Genomic DNA, 17,932 nt, shown 5'->3' with positions numbered 1-17,932 from the left:
CCAATTCTCTAGTTACTTACCCACATATGAATCCTACAAAAAATTAGCCAAAATGAAAAGGTTTAACCATTTGATTAGCACAATATTCGTTTAATTTTATCTAACGGGCTACAATTGTTTACATCAATTTGAATGACCAAATGATTATGGAATTCTTTGAAATTTTGTAGACATGTTTCTTACATATGAATCTAGAGGATCAATGGTTAAGATCGTTAAAAAAAGTCATCTACTAATGTAAAATAGTAAAAATCCTTAAATTCTTAAAGTAAGGAGGTCCTCTTTAGATCCTCCATATATATATATATATATATATATATATGTGTCCTTGAAAATTTAGATAAGATGTTTGCTAAAAAATATTAAAAAATGTTACGCGTGAACATTATTACCATGTGAATACAGATGTGTTAATAAGCTAAAGCAAAATGTTCGATGATCGAAATAACTCAAACAAATGAACACAATAATATACGAAGATGTAAAGTAAATTGTCTAACTTCTTCATCTTGTTGTCAAAGAGGAAAATGTCTTGAGTCCGCTACAAATATTATCTTGTCTTGTATGTTCCCTAACATACAAGAGAGAAAATATCTGAAATTCTCATCATCAGTGATCATGTCCAAACAGAGAGACAAGGCAGATGAAGTGGTAGATAAAACGAGTAACAAGCACTCATGCTAGAATATCATCATCATCGAACATTTTGGTTTTCAAGTCAAAAATTTGAGTGTCGCACTTTGCGGCCAGACCCAACAGAAAATGGGAAATTACACCATTTTTATTCATGAGACAACAAAACTTGGTGTTTGCTGATTCGTCAATCACTGGCCTTGATTCAACCACAGGTCAGATTACGTATAATTTAAACTATGAACTGATTCACTATGAAGTTTCCACAGCTTGAAACTTCGAAGATGATGGAGAATTATATGGTTTTGGTCAATAGACTTATTATAAATAGACATGTATATAGTGACATACTGTGTGTGCATATATTCAAAGGTTGTGTGGCAAACTTACCAATATCGTCAAATCAGGACCCGCTAGCTAGTGCTGCAAATTCCCTATTAAACACAAAATGCTCATTATCTTTAGAAATTATTCTGTTTTTATATAGTTGTGTGTATATTTTTTGTTTAGTTTCTAGACATAATTGCTAATTTTCTACCCTAACTTTCATCTTGGTGTTAATTTGATACCATAATTTTCATTTCAGTCAATTTGCTACCCGAGCTTTTCTAAATTAGCCAATTTGCTACCCTAGGTTTTATTTAAGCTAATTTCCCACCTTCTATCAAATTTGTTACTTTAAAGTTTCAAGATTAACCAATTTACTTATTGAAATTTCAATATTGACCAACTTTAAACTTCGATTTTCAGAATTAATTCATGTTTGGATAAAGAAATGAATAAATTAAAATGACATAAATGTACCAGATTGGCTAATTTTGAAAACATAAGGTAGCAAATCGGCATAAATAATACCTAGAGTAGCAAATTGGCTAACTATGAAAACCTAGGGTAGCAAATTGGCTGAAATGAAAGCTAGAGTAGCAAATTGACACTAAAGTGACAGTTAGGGTGGTAATTTGGCTAAAAAGTCTAGTTTCTATGAATTGGACAAGGGAAATTTTATTCACACATATCAAAATACTAGATACACATATCTTATTTAATACACCACTTATCAATTGTTTTCATTTTAACAATTTACTAAAAACACAACCCTAAATTTACTAAATTATCCCTTTTTAATACACATATTTTATGTTTTCTCCACTTAATCCAACAATGTTCAAAATGCAATTGTTTCATGAAGGCAAATTGCAGTTTATATAAATTATGATTCCATCGATCACCAAGTATGCTAACAAAATAAGAACCATAGTATTTTCATCTTCAATCTTTATCATTGCAAATTCAAAAGTAAATAATTACTTCAAATTTGATAATGATACTTAGGGTTCCTCTAAATTCTTCAACGTCTTAGGTCGCTAAAACTTATATTTGGATTTTCTTCCCTGTTTTCTTAACATTAGGTCCAGATTCAATGTTTTGGCAGCCTTCAAGAGTTGTGACTTTAAATTAAGCCATCACAGAAGAGCTCTGCTTATTATCAATCGAAATAGAAAATCTGCAAGTGGTGAAGAACCATAACAGTTTTAGAAATTTACATAATTTACATATATGTGGTAGATCTGAAAAAGAAAAGAAAAAAATTCAAACGTAAACTATTGTTTTGGTTTGTACTATATGAAACAAAAATGTCTTATTTGGTAATTTAATATACCCATCAAAAGATATGTGTATCTAGTATTTTGCAATGTGTGAATAAAATTTCTCATTTTTTTTTGAAGGGAAAAGGGGCAGCAGCCCCCAGAACCCAGAAATTTCATTAATAAACTCAGGCTAGAATGACATCAAAACCTCATTACATTAGACATTTAACTCACTTATTCAAGTGAGCTTAGCAGATGATTAAACTAGAAACAAAACAAGATACCATAGAAACATAAAACTAGAGCCAAGGTGCTCAATTGCGGTACTCTAAGTCCTATGAATCCATCTCGCTGCATCCAGCTCACACAGTTTGCCAAGCTATCAATACACTCATACGTTTAAATTATCTTTTGATACTACTCAAGATAATTCAATAGGAAAATTGAAATCCCCTGGCTCCCATATACGAAAACCTTGAGGGTTAGAGTCCATTGATTGGGTCCATAAATAGGCCCAAAACCAAGATTGCGTTTCTAGTTTGGCCACCCACAACCTTCCAGCAAGTGTGGGCAATTGACATGGATTCGGCCCACCAAATGGTTTGGGTTGGCAGACTTCTCTGGGCACCCGACCCAGCAGTTTTCCTCCTCTAGCATTTCCGGTCACCGTCTCAGAGAAGTGTGGACGTCTTGCTCGAGTTCGAAGATGCAGCAATAGAGCATCGATTGGCCCCATCCGTTGCCTTTCAAAACTGAGATCTATTGGCCACATGACCTCTGCCCCTCTTCTCCGTTCAACCAACCCAAGGGAAAATCTGATCCGGCTTCGCCAATTGGTCTCCATAGCAGCAATCTGATGTGATAGGTCAATCCAGACCACCGTCACCTTCATTCCTTCAGATCTGATCTTTATCCCTTCGGATCTGAAAGACCACAAAGTTTTGAGTCACGCTCATTGGGGTCAGGCTCTACCTGTAAACATCTGACCAGTTGTTGAGAGCCATGGGGTGGGAGGGAGGAGCAGCGATTCCTCATATAGGGGTTGGGGGTTGCAATTGATTGACCACGACAAGTCTAGAGATGCCTCCAGAGGAGGGCTTGATGCCGAAAGGGTCCGGCTTAGAGTCGGCGTCATCGTCCGCCTTTGGAGACCCGGGCCAAGACGGCGGGGGTTTAGAAAATTTCTCATTGGACAAACATTTACTAGTTAAAAGTAGAGGGTTTATTTATTTATTTATTATTATTATTATTGTTATTACCGAGGTTTACTTGGGCTTGGATAGGGCATGTATGGGAGCCATGCTGAAGAGATGCAGCCCATGTATGCAAGTATAAACTACTTTGAACTCGCACCCAATTGTGTTCCCTTTGACATTTATAGTGAGGTTGGTGTTTAGCTAATCCCTCCTAATATAGATACATCTGCAATAAGCTAATGCTTAATCTGCCACATGAAATTGAAGTTGAAGGACAGAATATATAATACTCAAATAGGTTGTTAGATGATTGAAGGACAGAATATATAGTACTCTCGAATTCATTTACATTATAGGTGATGCTATGATTGGTATGATATGGCTTTATTGGATCATATTGCTTTCTAATTATTAAAGTAGTTGGCTAGTCGACTAATTCAAACCAATCTACTTATGTCTAACTTGGGATAGCTTAGTTAACTCTAATAAGCAACATTAGTTTTAGTTTTGGAAAGTTATTTATCACCAACTTAAATAGAATCTATTGTCAAATGATGTTGTAATCGTGAATAAGTTACTTCAAATATCTCACTAGACACATTTTGTTGCTTCATTAACAAGTTAAGCAGTTTCTCAAATAATTAAAGACTCTCTCAAGTCTCAAACTGTCGCAGCTTATCAAAATTCTTTATCGATACAACAAAAGAAAAAGCGAAACTACAAAACAAAACCATGAAAGCACAATCTATACTTCCTCCCAACTGATCTAAAAAAGCAGGTTACCACATTTGGATGATGGATCATGACTAGTTTCAAATTTCTCCTTCCCAAACTGCTATGGAAATGGTAATCACTTATTGGGCTTTCCCTTGGGCTTCCATCTGGGCCTGAAAACCCAACAAAACTCTTGGCCCTTGGGTAATCTATTGAGCTCTCACCAGTCAACAGCCTTCCTCGTGTTGTCTGATCAGTCGACATCGACCAGAGAGAGGTAGACGAGCAAATTAAAGTTCTCATCTGTAAACACTAAAACCTACACAGTCGTTCGGTAGTCTCTGGTTCTTGCAGAGATTCTTCTTCACTTTTAACCAAACTCATATAACAACTGGGTCTCTGTAAAATCCTGGATGCCTGCTCTGTTTTGTAGCCAGTTAATAAATCAAACATGAAAAGAAACTAAAGCCACAGTATCATTCTACTGGTTAAGAAAGCTTAACTCGATCTTGATGAAACTTATTCTAATAAATTACATTACTGTTATTAACTATTCTTTCTCTTTCGCGTGCAACACCTACAGAGCAAGAGCCAAAGGATTGGATTAAGATATGCGGATGAAGATAATATATATCATGTGGATGGAAATGGAATCAGATACGTCTAAGTGTCTCTCTGATAAATCTCTTTCTCTCTGACAATGGCGTTTACCAAGTTGCAAACCAGAAAGCTAGCATGGTAATAAATCAGCTGCAGCAGAGAGAGCAGAGGGGGCTCTTTTACTCTTTACCTTTTTATGGCACGAAGATACAGATGGGAGGATATTTGTTTTGAATTTTGGTACGTGCTTTGTATCGTAAAGATTTTTGGAAACAATGGAAAGTACACAAATGTATGATCTTTATGGTCTTTACCAGTCTTTCATTTTGAAAAGGAAATGTACTACATGATAAATAACAAAGCATGGAAGATAAGTCCGCAGGATTTTAAGAAATCCTAGCCTTTTGAAACTGTATTGTCTTTAGAAGTTCTAGCTAGCTAAGGCCGAAGATGCATCGTTTTCAACTAACCACAGTCCAATTCTAATACTAATACGTGCTTAATTTATATTTGCACTCAAGAACGTGTACTACTTACTTTTGTACTCAAAACTAAAGATGGATCGTTTCGGACTAACCATGCTCCAACTCTAATACTAATACACGCTTACTTTATTATCACACTCAAGACTAAACATTGATCAAATTTACTAAGTAAAATAACGTTTTCAGTTTGAAAATGATTTAGGGTAGAGGTTCCTTTAGAATATGGTTTGGAACTTTGGATAATCTGATGTTTTAGCTAGGTCTCTGCCACAATGAGAACCTTTCACTTCCCTCACAAGAAAGCGTACAAATCTGGGAAATGGGATTTGCTTTGATTACTTCCAACAATACAAACCCAGCACTCATGTGTTAATATTTGTTTTTCACCCCTTTCTGGTCAAATAAGCATCAATGGTGATTGAGTAAATATTGGTTGCACTTGGACATTGATGGTTGCACATTGTTTATATCAGAGACCACGGTAAGTGACAAAGTAAATATTGGTTTTATTTTGGGGTTTCTGAGAATGGGGAACACCAAAGAGAAAGCGTACGACTTGCGTTTCAGGCAGACAATACGGCGTCAATTATGACTTGTCTTTACAAGAAAAACACCCAAAAAAAAACCATTGGAGGTGGATTAACAAAGAAAACCAAAACCCTATTCTCTATCTGCAACTCTGTCTCTGTCTTCTTCTTTCACTTCTCACTATGTATATATAATCTTGGTAATGATTTATGAGTTGTCACCTCTTCTCCCCAGTCTCTTTTCATTATCAAATTCAAAGCTATTGGGTTGCTTCCAAAAGGACCAAAACAATGCATGTCTGGGAAATAGGGACTAGGAAATTTCATTTTGTTTTGGAAGAGCCATAGACAATAGAGGAGCTTCTCATTTCCAAAAAAGAAGAGCTTGTTGTTGAGCTAATATGGCCCTCCCTGACCACCACATCACATGCCTAAAGATGAAATTCTTTGCTTTCCCTGCCTGTGGGAAATTTCGCTTTGCCTTTTTAAGTGGGGAATTTAGTGGTGAAGTGGTGTTTATCTACAATGTTTAATTTGGTTTTAGTGTTTTGGATCTCTTCACTTGCTGATGAAAGATTTAGATTAAATGCCAGTAAGGTTTGGCTCAGTTGGCAAGGGTGGGTTTGTGGTGGAGACCTCATTCAAGTTTGATCTCCGCTACCAGCTACCAACAGGTCTCGTTGGTTCGCGATATGTAAATTCTCATGTGGAAATTCATATCTGGAGGCTAGACATGTACGTGTCTACTGTCAGTCTTTCAGGGTTGAGGTTGCAGGTTTATCCTAGCGACAGTGGTGTAACGTAACCAAACTCTTATCTAAATTTTTTGTAACCAAAAAAAGAAAAAAGAAGAAGAAAGATTTGGATTAGATGTTTAAGTTGAACATGCTTTTATAAGAAGTTGCTCCTCATCCCCGGATACTTGATTTCTTATTGGAAATTTGATACAAATTTAAACATCTAGTCTAGTACCCACTTGAGACGAGGACAAAAAGTCCCTCACATTTTCATTTAGGGTTAGGGAGGAGATTGGATTGGTAATGGATTCATATGTATATTTTTGAGCGGCGTTATGTTTACTTGTGATGCTTGATCTCTTCCTAAATTCATGTGTTTGAAAAAATCCAAGCAAAGTAACGAGGTTAAACACGTTGTGTGAACGATTATCAAATCGTGATATTGACTTTGAAAATTTTGATGCCAAGTAGAAACTCATCCATAACTTCGGAAGCATATCTGATAAAAATCATAGCATTTGGACAAATATTGAAAACATTCATCCTATAATTCTTCTTTGCCATCATAGTTTTCTTCAGCACACCCATACCTGATAAATACAGAATACTCATCCTACAAAATACTTATTTTTCAAATTAATTTTTGTCATTTTTTTGGGGTAAAAAAATAAAATATTTGTGTTAAATGGTGTTGTAAAGAAAAAGGACAGGCGTGAAAGTGAGCTCTCAGATAAAATCCCTCGTCCCCTCGCTGCATTTGGCGCTCTCTCTCTCTTAAAAGTCACACACAGAGAAAAACAGATTCACATCAAACGGATATGGGCATGGGATTGTGCTTTTCTCTCTTCCTATAATGAGCAGAGCCTCCAGTTTCTTCTTCTCAGAAGAAGATGTCCCTGCAACTACAAGATTCCGAAGAGCTCCAAAACCCACCAATGTTCTTAGATACTTTGTTCTGTGAAGAAGGTTTTGAGGGAGAAGAAGAAGCAGAAGAAGATTTGGGAGACAATGGTGTTGAAGAACAGAGTGAGAGCTGTTTTGACACTGTGGAAAAACAGCCTTTTTCCACTTTGGTTATGTCAAAAGGTGACTTGTTTTGGGAAGAAGATGAACTTGTTTCTCTAATTTCAAAAGAGAAACAAACCCATGTCTGTTTCAGTGGTTCAATCTCAGATGGGTCTTTAACGTTGGCTAGGAAAGAAGCATTAGTGTGGATTTTGAGTGTGAAATCACACTATGGGTTCTCTTGTTTGACCACGGTTCTAGCTATGAACTACTTTGATCGGTTCAGTTCAAGCTTGGTGTTTCAAAAGGATAAGCCTTGGATGACTCAACTCACTGCTGTGGCTTGTCTCTCTCTGGCTGCCAAAGTGGAAGAGACCCATATGCCCCTTCTCTTGGATTTGCAAGTATGTGTCTTTGTAATGCTTATGATTCAATTTGGGTGTTTGCTGAATTGATAGACTATTGTGTGTCTTGTGTTAGTTCTTTTCTGACCAATGTGGATTCTTTTTGGTGTTGTTTTGTTTAGGTGGAGGAATCAAAGTATGTATTTGAGGCCAGGACTATTCAAAGAATGGAGCTTTTGGTACTTACAACTCTCGACTGGAGGATGAATCCAGTAACACCAAATTCGTTCTTTGATCACATGATCAGGAGGCTTGGTTTGAAGACCCATTTGCATTCGGAATTTCTCTGGAGATGTGAGCGCCTCCTTCTCTGTGTCATTGCAGGTGAGCAATCAGATAGCTTTTCAAGTATATTAGTATCAATCCTACACCATATTAGAAGAGATATACTTATGATGATATGACTTGGTACTACATTCTTATCTTAATGGTGGATTTTAATTGCAGACACCAGATTTCTGGTCTTTCTACCTTCTATAGTAGCTGCTGCAATAATGCTGTATGTTATTAATGAGATTGAAACATTCAATCCTGTGGAGTATCAGAATCAGGTTTTGAGTGTACTCAAAGTCAGCCAGGTTTGTACTTAATACAGGGGTTTCTCACTCATTATGTAGTTTGTTATTCACTGCTTCTGCAAATGTAATGAGATCAGAACTTAATGTCACAAGTAGTTGAATGTAATGACTTCTTGTGCAGGGCACAGTCAGTGAATGCTACAAGCTTATCTTGGTAGTATCGGTCAGAACTGTGCAAAACCAAGGGCATAAACGCAAGCATTCCTCCATACCTAGCAGCCCAAGTGGAGTTACAGATATATCGTTCAGCTCTGATACCTCAAATGATTCCTGGGCTGTGGCTTCACCGGTCTCATCTTTACCAGACGCTCGATTTAAAAGGAGCAGACTTCAGGACCAGCAGATGCGGCTGCCCTCGTTAAATCGTGTATCTGTTGATGTGCTTAGCAGCAGTCGTTAATGTCTTCTCTTTTGTCTACTATTGAACGTGGTAGTGTGTACAATCCTCCTATTATACCTTATTGCTATATGTTCCATATGTGCAATCTTACTATGTTCTATGGTATAATTTCATTTTGTAGCCAAACCTATAAAATTGAATTGAGGTTCAGAACAAACTCCACTTCTACCTTTCAGTTTTCATTGTTTGAACTGAGAGTTGGTACCCTAACGAGCAGGGTTTAAGACACACATACACACGATGATTATATGTTACCACTCCTTCACTTTGTTCTAATTTGTAGTGTTTATCAGGAAAGATAACTTCAACACATCCTCTTCTCATCCTCTTTATCTTAACACAGATGCTAACAGCATCTATCTATCTATCTATCTATCTATCACTAACATATCTAGCTTGAACTTAAACCATAACTGTCCACAACACATCTTGTTTATCCGAACACCATTTTTGTTGCATCTATTAGTCTCAGTAACACACACACACACACACACATGAATTTATGTCATCACTTCTTCAGTTTGTTTCTATTTGTAGTGGTTATGAAGAAAGATAACTCCAGCACATCCTGTTTATCTAAATATTGGTGTTGTTTATATCTATATATCTGTCTCCTTAAAAAACAAAAACAAGACATCACTCTCCTTAACTTAGCTTGAACTTAAACCATAGATGTCCATGAGCTTAGCTCAAGGGGCTGTGGGGTGGGGTAAAGACTAGATTCTAGAATTCTAGGCTCAATTCCTGTTGTTAGAAAACGAGAAAAGGACAGTGTGATAGCTAGTGATTGAGATGGAAAACTCTAGTCATTGATAATTTATATCAAACCATACAAGAGTAAATGATGTGCAGTACAAAGTCTTTGGTTGTTCTGTATGATTGAACAAGCCAATGACCGTGGAGTATTCACAACTTAGAATATTTGATTGGGGTTTCAGTAGGATCAAACTCATTAGTAGAAGTCTTTCTAAACAGCCGAGTAGCTCTTACATTGTTCCTGTGTTGGAGATGGTTTTGTCATATATTTGTGTTGTTTGTATCTGTAAAACTGTTTATCTGTACTAACCACTACCTAAGATGTAGGCTAAACCAGGTGTTATACATCATCTCAAACCTAGTATAGTAATGTCTTTCACATTTAGAATGGATATTTGGTGTGGGAACAGTTCTTCTCTTAAAGATACTCCTAAAGTTTTTTAATTTGTTGTCTTTATATTTGTCGCATTGACTTCCTGCTGTTTGTCTCTTTGAACTTTGAAATCCCCCTTTCTACCTCTAAGCTACCTTGTCGTCCTTGTGTATATAAATCATATATCTGATAATAAATTGTTCAGTAATTCATGAATTTGACTATAAGTTGCATACAGAAGTCAGATTCTGCAAGTTTAAGCACCTGATTTTTACTTTTTCACGGTAAGTATGCCTCTATTTTTCTGCTATTCCGATTTCTTGTGTTCTGATTCTCGTGTCCAAGGGTTACTTAACACCATCAAATCTCTAGTCTCTTATGAAAAGTACTGTGTGAAAGGAGTGGGATTCTGTGTTAAATTAATAGAAATGGCAAAGGTCTTGGTAAACATTAGTCCAGTACATAACTAAATGTAGAAGATAGCATGAATAAATGTTGGGTGTGGGAAAGCCATCAAGTTCAAATGTAGGAGGATAATGGATTTTTCAGGATGCTTTTTATACTTTGAACCACTCTGAATCTAGTAAAACAAAACCAGACAGACAAGTTTGAAAATGGATTATGGATTTGCAATTCTACATAGATGGGAAACAGTGAGCACTATGTTGTTGTCTGTGGTCCTTCTCTCCCCTGCCTTTTTTTCCCCTTCTTTTTTTCACTTTTAGTTTAAAGTGTTAGCTACATCTCTATCTTATCATGAAAACAAGATCCTATTGATCAAACAAATCATAACCTTATGCATCTCTTCTGAGGCCCCTTACTTTTCTGTTTTGACTCATGAACTCAGCGTGGCGAATTTTGAAGTCTTATAGTGTTCTAGGGTATTGAAATTCTGGATTATTGTTCCGGAACAAGGAGCTATTGTATTAGTTATGGTACGTACTCTGTAATGTGCCTCACACAATAAACTAACTTAAGCGCCCTCGAACACTAAAGAATACTTCACTTTCTGAACTTAGATAGTCAAGAACTTCACTTTCTTAACTTAGATAGTCAAGGTCAATATTTTTAACTTGTGAATTATAAATACCCCAACAGCATGGCAAGCACCAATTGTCAAAGGGACAATTCCATCAATCTCACCAAACACTTCTATTTTTATAAATTCGATGCCAGAGACCAGTCCAGACTCCAGAGTCCATGAGCACAGCCATGCATGTTGGTTTGGTTTGTAATGAATATATGTTTTCAATGCCAGTATTAATGTAGACAATGCATGTAGTTGTGTTAATAACTAATAAACATTGTACAAACAGAGAATGGAGGTATGGGGAAGTTAACTGGGGGCAATGCAGAACCAGAGCCATGAATTTGTAGGGTTTGAACCCTCTAGAGGTCTCTGTAGCACTACTGGGTAGGAGGAAAGTAAATGGAGAAGTAATTTCATCAGTTTGAAAATTTATCAAACATAAATGTATTCATCCACAACATTTAATCAACAAGAGAGATTCTTGCTTCTTAATATCTTATGGAAATAACTTGAGTGATCAGCTATGGTCACTTATGGGTAACAAACATCAATAAGAGATGAACAAGTGTCAATAATAATTATAAACAAATATGTCAAATACCCAAAACCCTCATGTTATGTCCTCAAATTGCATCCAAGTCTTTTAAAATGGACATGTGTCCCATGTTTATTAGTTGTGGTCACTTTAAGGTGATCAGCCATTGTCACCGAAATCGGGTTCATATCTTATGCCTGTAATCTGTCTGAGCTGGGAATTTGGGATGAGGTTGGTTGTTCCTATTATTGAGCTTTGATCAAAGTAGATACTATATGCATTTCTTGCAGCATATATAATGCATGTTTATTTACATAGAATGTAGATAAGATGAATTATAAATATGTAATCGAATTCCTCAAAGAATTAGGAGAATTTAGCCTATTTTCATAATTTTTTACTGTGTGACTCGCTTACTTTACGATGCACTTTGTATTAAGAAACGCAGAGAGAAGTCATGCATTAGAGTCGCTTCTTTCAACTAGTATAAACGTGTGTTATATGTGTATTAAGCAAATGGTCACTTTTTTTGTTTACGGTCTTGGATTTATAATAAGGGCAAAATAAATGTAAAACAAACATGAGAGATGCTTATATGTAAATTTGGAAAGCACCTTCCCAAGTTTTAGTATAGAAGCAATTTATGCCGCTTCGAGTAGTAAAGATATCATTTGTGAATCAAGCTTCCATGTATGTGGCCACAAAGACAAAGAAGCTCCCTAAATTGAAGAAGCAAAAGAATATGGTCTGCTTTGCCTAGTTGCCCTATACTTTCTTTGATCAAAGTCAAGTCAAATTAATCATTTCCCTAGCTAGCAGAAGAAAACAATGCTATTTTTGATAGATAATGTTTGCATCTACATCAAGTTTGGTTCAACCATCTCATATGATTTAGCGTCTATATTCTATATAAGACCAAATAAAAATCTGAAAGTAAAAACACGATTTTGATAAGAAAATGGAAAATGGTGGGAAAACAGAATGTACTGGCTGGGTAGATGGGAGATGATATAAGAGCAAATAGTACATGTACATGTGAGAGAACAGAGTCGAAATAGTTGTTGAGAACAGCTAGAAAGCTATGTTTCTGGTATCTTTTATGTAGAAATCGTCAAAGCTCAGAAATGAAGTACACTGTTGTTTCTTTCTACATGCTGCACTTGAAATGGGAAACACTCAAAAGTAAAATGTCAATAGGAAAGTTCATAGAGCCTTTCTTCTTCCTTGTTTTCTTTTGTTTCAATTTGCTTCTTGATTGTGATAGTTCACACAACCTACTAATCTCTTTCCTATTTGGTATGTTCATCAAGTTGTTTTAGCATACACTCATGCTGATCTCGATCTCTCCCAGGTTGTTTGGGTCCTTTGGCCTCCTCGACGACTCTTTGATGATTAAGTCAGTAACATGTTTTAGAAAAACAGTAATGAATCTATTAGATCATAACAGAACTTCCTATTTTAACTTGGGGATGTAGCTCAATTAGTAGAGTGGTTGGTAACTTGGTATGCATGATTGTGGGTTTCAGTTGAAGCATGTGTTTATATGGTTTGCTGGTTTCTGTGAATCAAAACAATAAAGGGCATATTTTTGGCTGAACCAAGTCAGTTATTATGGAGATTGGTGTGGAGGGTTGGAACCAGGTCCTCCATCTTAGCATCTTATGTACAATGAATAAATTGATCCAAAAAATATTAATCATTCCATTGTTGTTGAACCATCAAAAGTTCAAAAGTTCAAAACACTTATTGTTGGACTGGGGGGTTTTGGGAATGTTCTACATGGAAAAATGGAACCTAGAGATATTGTTCACATATGACATTACCAGTCTCTAGCTTTTTATGTATATTAACTGAAGCAGCAGGGTTTCCACACTATTACAAACAAAGTTGTTTCATTTCAACATCTTAGATACATATAAAGTAAGACTCTGTTTCATTTTATCATACGTCTAAAGACAAGTATGTTGAAGAAACCCACACTTGCTGCTAAGTAGAAGAAAAAGTGATTGAATAGAGTTGTGCATGCTATCTGGAATTAAATAAAATGATTGATGATAAAAAGTAATTACCAGAGTTGTGCTAATCATGCTTTGTATTTTTAGTAAATTATTAACTATGAATCAGGATTGATATCCCTACTAATAAACATACATACATTGTAATGTTTTGTTTAGAGGACTAGAAAGACTGAAAGAGAAGATACATACAGAAGTATGAATATTCAACTACATAATTATGCCTGTATGCAAAAAGTACACATACAATACATATACATGTATAATTTATCAACTGCAACCACATAATCAAACATTTGCTGAAATATATAAGAAACTCTGGTCTCATAAGTGGTTGGTGTATCATGTTTTGCTTGAGATGTTGCTGGATAACCAATCAAGACCCTCATAAAGTCCTTGCCCGGAAGTGGCACAAGCAGCCTGAATGTACCTATATTAAACGGAAGCAATCATAAGCACAACATAAGAAGTCAAATTATTTGTGATAATGAGAAAGAGTTGATTGTTAGAATATGTTTGCATATATGTTTGGTTTCATAGTTAGTTACCAGCGGCGCTGGCGGAGTGAATGGAGGCCAAGCTTATCAGTGATCTCGGAAACACTCATGGCATTTGGAAGATCTTGCTTGTTGGCAAATACAAGCAGTGTTGCATTGGAGAGTTCATCCTGCAACAAAGAAAATGATCACTTCTATATAAAAAATTAAAAATTAAAAATCGAGCAAAACTGCTATAATGAAATTTCAAGGAGAAACTGTAATGAACATATACCTCGCTTAGCATTCGATGGAGCTCGTCTCTAGCTTCTGAAACTCTGTCTTTGTCATTGCTATCCACCACAAAGATAAGCCCCTGCGTGTTCTGGAAATAGTGTCTCCAAAGTGGCCGAATCTGTATAGGACATTGTTTACTTGAGATTAAGTATTCTGGTTAAGTTTCGGATATCAAACATCTAACATGAAATATCACTTAGTGGAAGAATGAGAATCAAAGTTAGTACCTTGTCCTGTCCTCCTACATCCCAGACAGTGAAGCTTACATTTTTGTATTCCACAGTTTCCACATTGAACCCTGTAGTTAAATCAGAATTTCTTCGTTTCAGTTTGGCAGAAGTTGATGATATGGTTTTACTTCTCTTATGAGCTTGCATATAAGACAGGAAGAGCTTGCTGCACTAGCTATGTGGAAGTGTCAAACTCAATTAGCTAGCTTGTACATATTATAAGTTGATCATATGCTTTCCCCATATATAGTAGATGTAGATTGTAGGTGATTTGTTTTGTTTGATCTTATAATCCAAAGATTGGCAAAGGACACTGATATTTGAGAGTATTGAGATGGTAACTTGAGCATTAAGGTTGACACAAGATCAACTAAAATGAGACACAGATAAAAGTTGTAGGAATACAATATACAATAATGAATTGAAAGACTGAAGTGGGGGTTAATGGATGAGAAGTAGATAGTACCAATTGTGGGTATGGTAGTGACAACCTCTCCAAGTTTGAGCTTGTAGAGGATAGTGGTTTTACCAGCAGCATCAAGACCCACCATTAGTATTCTCATTTCTTTCCTTGCAAACAGCATCTTCAACATCCTAGAGATTGCCATACCCATTTTTTGAACTGCTTCAACCACAGACAATAGCACAATATGAGAGACCAGAAAAATATGAAAACAAAACCGATATTAATTGTTAGAGGAAAGTTCTGTACCAGGATAGAAAATCAGGTGAATATCGATGAAATTATGAAGTAATATCTTTGATGAGAGGCATAAGGAAGAAAAAGAAACACATTGGCTTGCATTATATAACAAATGAAAATCTTACACTGGCAGAGCAAAAAAGAATAAAGGAAAGAGAATTGGATTCTGATCATGAAAGAATGAAGAACAATAGCTTTAGATTGGTTTACTTTCGGTGGAATAGTAGTCGTATACATTCTCCTTTGATGGGAATTTTCATGCTACAGCTATGTTGGGATTGAGATGGGAATGGCTGTGATAGAGTCATTAAAGTCCATTTTGCTTCTTAAATTTAGACACTGAGAAACTATATTGCTAATATGTGTGGAATTGAATTATGACAGAGGATGAATATCTTATGCATAACCTGGCTGGTATATCAAAACTTAATTTAATAAAAAATGTTCTAACCCAAATCAAGACATTCAACTTTTAAATCGCAGAAATAAAGCATCTCAATCAAATACCAACTTTTACATGAATTAGCTACCAGGAGAAACTCTTGATTCACAGCACTAATATAGGATTTTCTCTTGAATCTTTTATCAAACAACTACCTAACTAGTTTGCACCAGACCCTTCTCCTCCAAGTACTCCACAAATTCGTCAACAAGATAGGGCCAGCATGTTTCTTTATCAAGATTCGACATCGATGGATCCACCTTCCTTACAAAATCCAACAGTTGAGTCCATGTGTCCTTAGAAATTGCCTTATTGTGCTTCTCCTCCAAGAATTCACACCATTGATCAACCCAAGGCCACTTTGGCGTCATCTCGGCAAACAGCAATTGCCACATTCCAATTGCAGTGTCCTGCTGCAAAGACTTCTGACCCTTTTCTTTTGCCCAGCCACAAGTAAAATCATACACCTCCTCAAACTTGTCCTTGTCCTTCAGCTCAGCTCTCATAGCCGGTAGCTCGCTTCGTAACTTCTCAAGGGTATCAACCTTTAGTTTTTTTAGTCCATTGAAGAACTCTTGCTTCGAAAACTCTCCCATGGTGGCTGCCTTCATGTGCCATGACATAACCAACATGACTATGTCTTGGGGATCAACCTCCAGATCAATGCAGAGGCGCTCGATACCCTCAGCCATGATCATATCTTCATGTGGAGCCTTATATCTTCGGTAAAGCTCCTCCATAGATGGCTGGATAGGTTTAGGTTGGTATTGCAAGTTTGTAGAGTTTGGATACAGGGTGTGATATTTCTTACGCGCTATCTCGACATTCCAATCCCACTTCTCCAAAAGCGAGATAGCAATTTTTTTCGACGCTCCGGTTGTGTTCAAGAAAGCCTCCACCTTTGCTTCCTTGTTTTTACTCAACTTCGGCATTGTTTGACCTATGATGAAAACCCTAAATTTCGTTCGGGCTCGCGAACGCAGTCAAGTCTGGAATATGCCAAAGGTTCTGAAGGCTACGTCTATTTATAGGGTTTGATCGAGAAGCTCTTCGTCTCCAATTAGGAATAGGAGTGCTCTCCGAGTTTCGATAGGAAAGGTATTACTTCTCGGGTAACAATAGGAGTACTCCTCTCCGTGATCAACTTTGATGCAATTTCAAGAGCTGCACCAATAAGTTACTTCCGTAATTCCGGAGATCAATTTTTGTCTAGCATAAATGTAAAAATTAAGAAAGCTTGTTAGGTCAAAATATGAGAAAACTTGAGAAAGGAGGCATTGAGTAGCTGAAACAACAAATATATATATATATATATATATATATATATATATATATATAGCTGAAAGACAAACTAAACCACTCTCTCGTGTCCAGCCTATTGTGTTTGAGGACTCGGGACACATGGTTGATCTACACATGCACTCTTCCCAGCACCGGCGTCCCCAGGGCGGCGGAGCCAGATATCATAACTGAGGGGGACCAATATAAAAAGGTTAAAAAATATAAGGTAAACTAGCTTGATGGCTGAAAACTTACTGTAATATAATAAAGTCGTAAACTAAATTATACATAAATTAACTCGTCGCTTTTGCATATCGCGAAAGCAAGGACTAAAATATCTATAATCTTCTTGATATTTCCTCGAAATTTTTATTTTTTACAAGCACCGATATTAATTTTCATATCTTTCTGATATTTTATATTTAGTCTATTTTTGTTCCAATATACAATTTTTTATATAAAATTTGGTAAAAGATATTCGATATTTACTCGATATATCCATCAAGATTTCTTTTTTTCGAACCACCAATATATCCGTGATCGTCGATATTTTAGTCCTTGCGCGAAAGTCATTGTATTAGAGTTGATTTTCGCTGATACGGGAGGATTTCAAGAACTATTGCTTCAGTATATTAGAGTTCCTCAATATATAATAATAAATATGTACTAATATACAAGCTTTAAATTCAACACTTTTTCTCTTGAAGAGTCCATGAATTGTCGATCATTTACTCATATTGAAGGATGTAAGAACAAAAATGAAAAGACCCAATTAAGCATCATTTTTTACATGAATATGTTGTACAATTTATATGAAAAGACCCTTATTTATGGTGTACAATATATACAAACTTTAGGTTTCAGTGATCTAATTAAATTAATTTGTAAGATAAAAGCATAATTGTACTGAGAATAGGACTAAATTA

The 17,932-nt window shown here is 36.1% G+C and overlaps 3 protein-coding genes across 3 annotated transcripts; 1 reads left to right on the top strand and 2 right to left on the bottom strand.

Moving 5' to 3' along the window:
* The first annotated feature begins 7,211 nt into the window (after positions 1-7,211).
* LOC101308213 (cyclin-D3-2-like) lies at positions 7,212-8,937 on the top strand. The gene is made up of 4 exons (XM_004287950.1): positions 7,212-7,890; positions 8,013-8,214; positions 8,338-8,468; positions 8,590-8,937. Exons 1-4 carry the CDS (start codon positions 7,372-7,374, stop codon positions 8,866-8,868), a joined length of 1,131 nt encoding a protein of 376 aa, XP_004287998.1. The 5' UTR covers positions 7,212-7,371; the 3' UTR covers positions 8,869-8,937.
* A 4,701-nt stretch (positions 8,938-13,638) lies between these two features.
* On the bottom strand, positions 13,639-15,320 carry LOC101307922 (ADP-ribosylation factor 1-like). Its single transcript, XM_004287949.1, has 6 exons — positions 15,293-15,320; positions 15,047-15,202; positions 14,578-14,648; positions 14,349-14,468; positions 14,126-14,244; positions 13,639-14,007 (listed from the first exon to the last, which is right to left on the bottom strand). Exons 2-6 carry the CDS (start codon positions 15,192-15,194, stop codon positions 13,920-13,922), a joined length of 546 nt encoding a protein of 181 aa, XP_004287997.1. The 5' UTR covers positions 15,195-15,202; positions 15,293-15,320; the 3' UTR covers positions 13,639-13,919.
* A 560-nt stretch (positions 15,321-15,880) lies between these two features.
* On the bottom strand, positions 15,881-16,657 carry LOC101308129 (DCN1-like protein 1-like). Its single transcript, XM_004289143.1, has one exon. It carries the CDS (start codon positions 16,655-16,657, stop codon positions 15,881-15,883), a length of 777 nt encoding a protein of 258 aa, XP_004289191.1.
* Positions 16,658-17,932: the final 1,275 nt, after the last annotated feature.

Source organism: Fragaria vesca, linkage group LG1, assembly GCF_000184155.1.
Source record: "Fragaria vesca subsp. vesca linkage group LG1, FraVesHawaii_1.0, whole genome shotgun sequence".
NCBI classification, from domain to species: domain Eukaryota; kingdom Viridiplantae; phylum Streptophyta; class Magnoliopsida; order Rosales; family Rosaceae; genus Fragaria; species Fragaria vesca.
The sequence above is the reverse complement of the archived record's forward strand: the minus strand, read 5'-3'. Positions and strand labels throughout refer to the sequence as shown.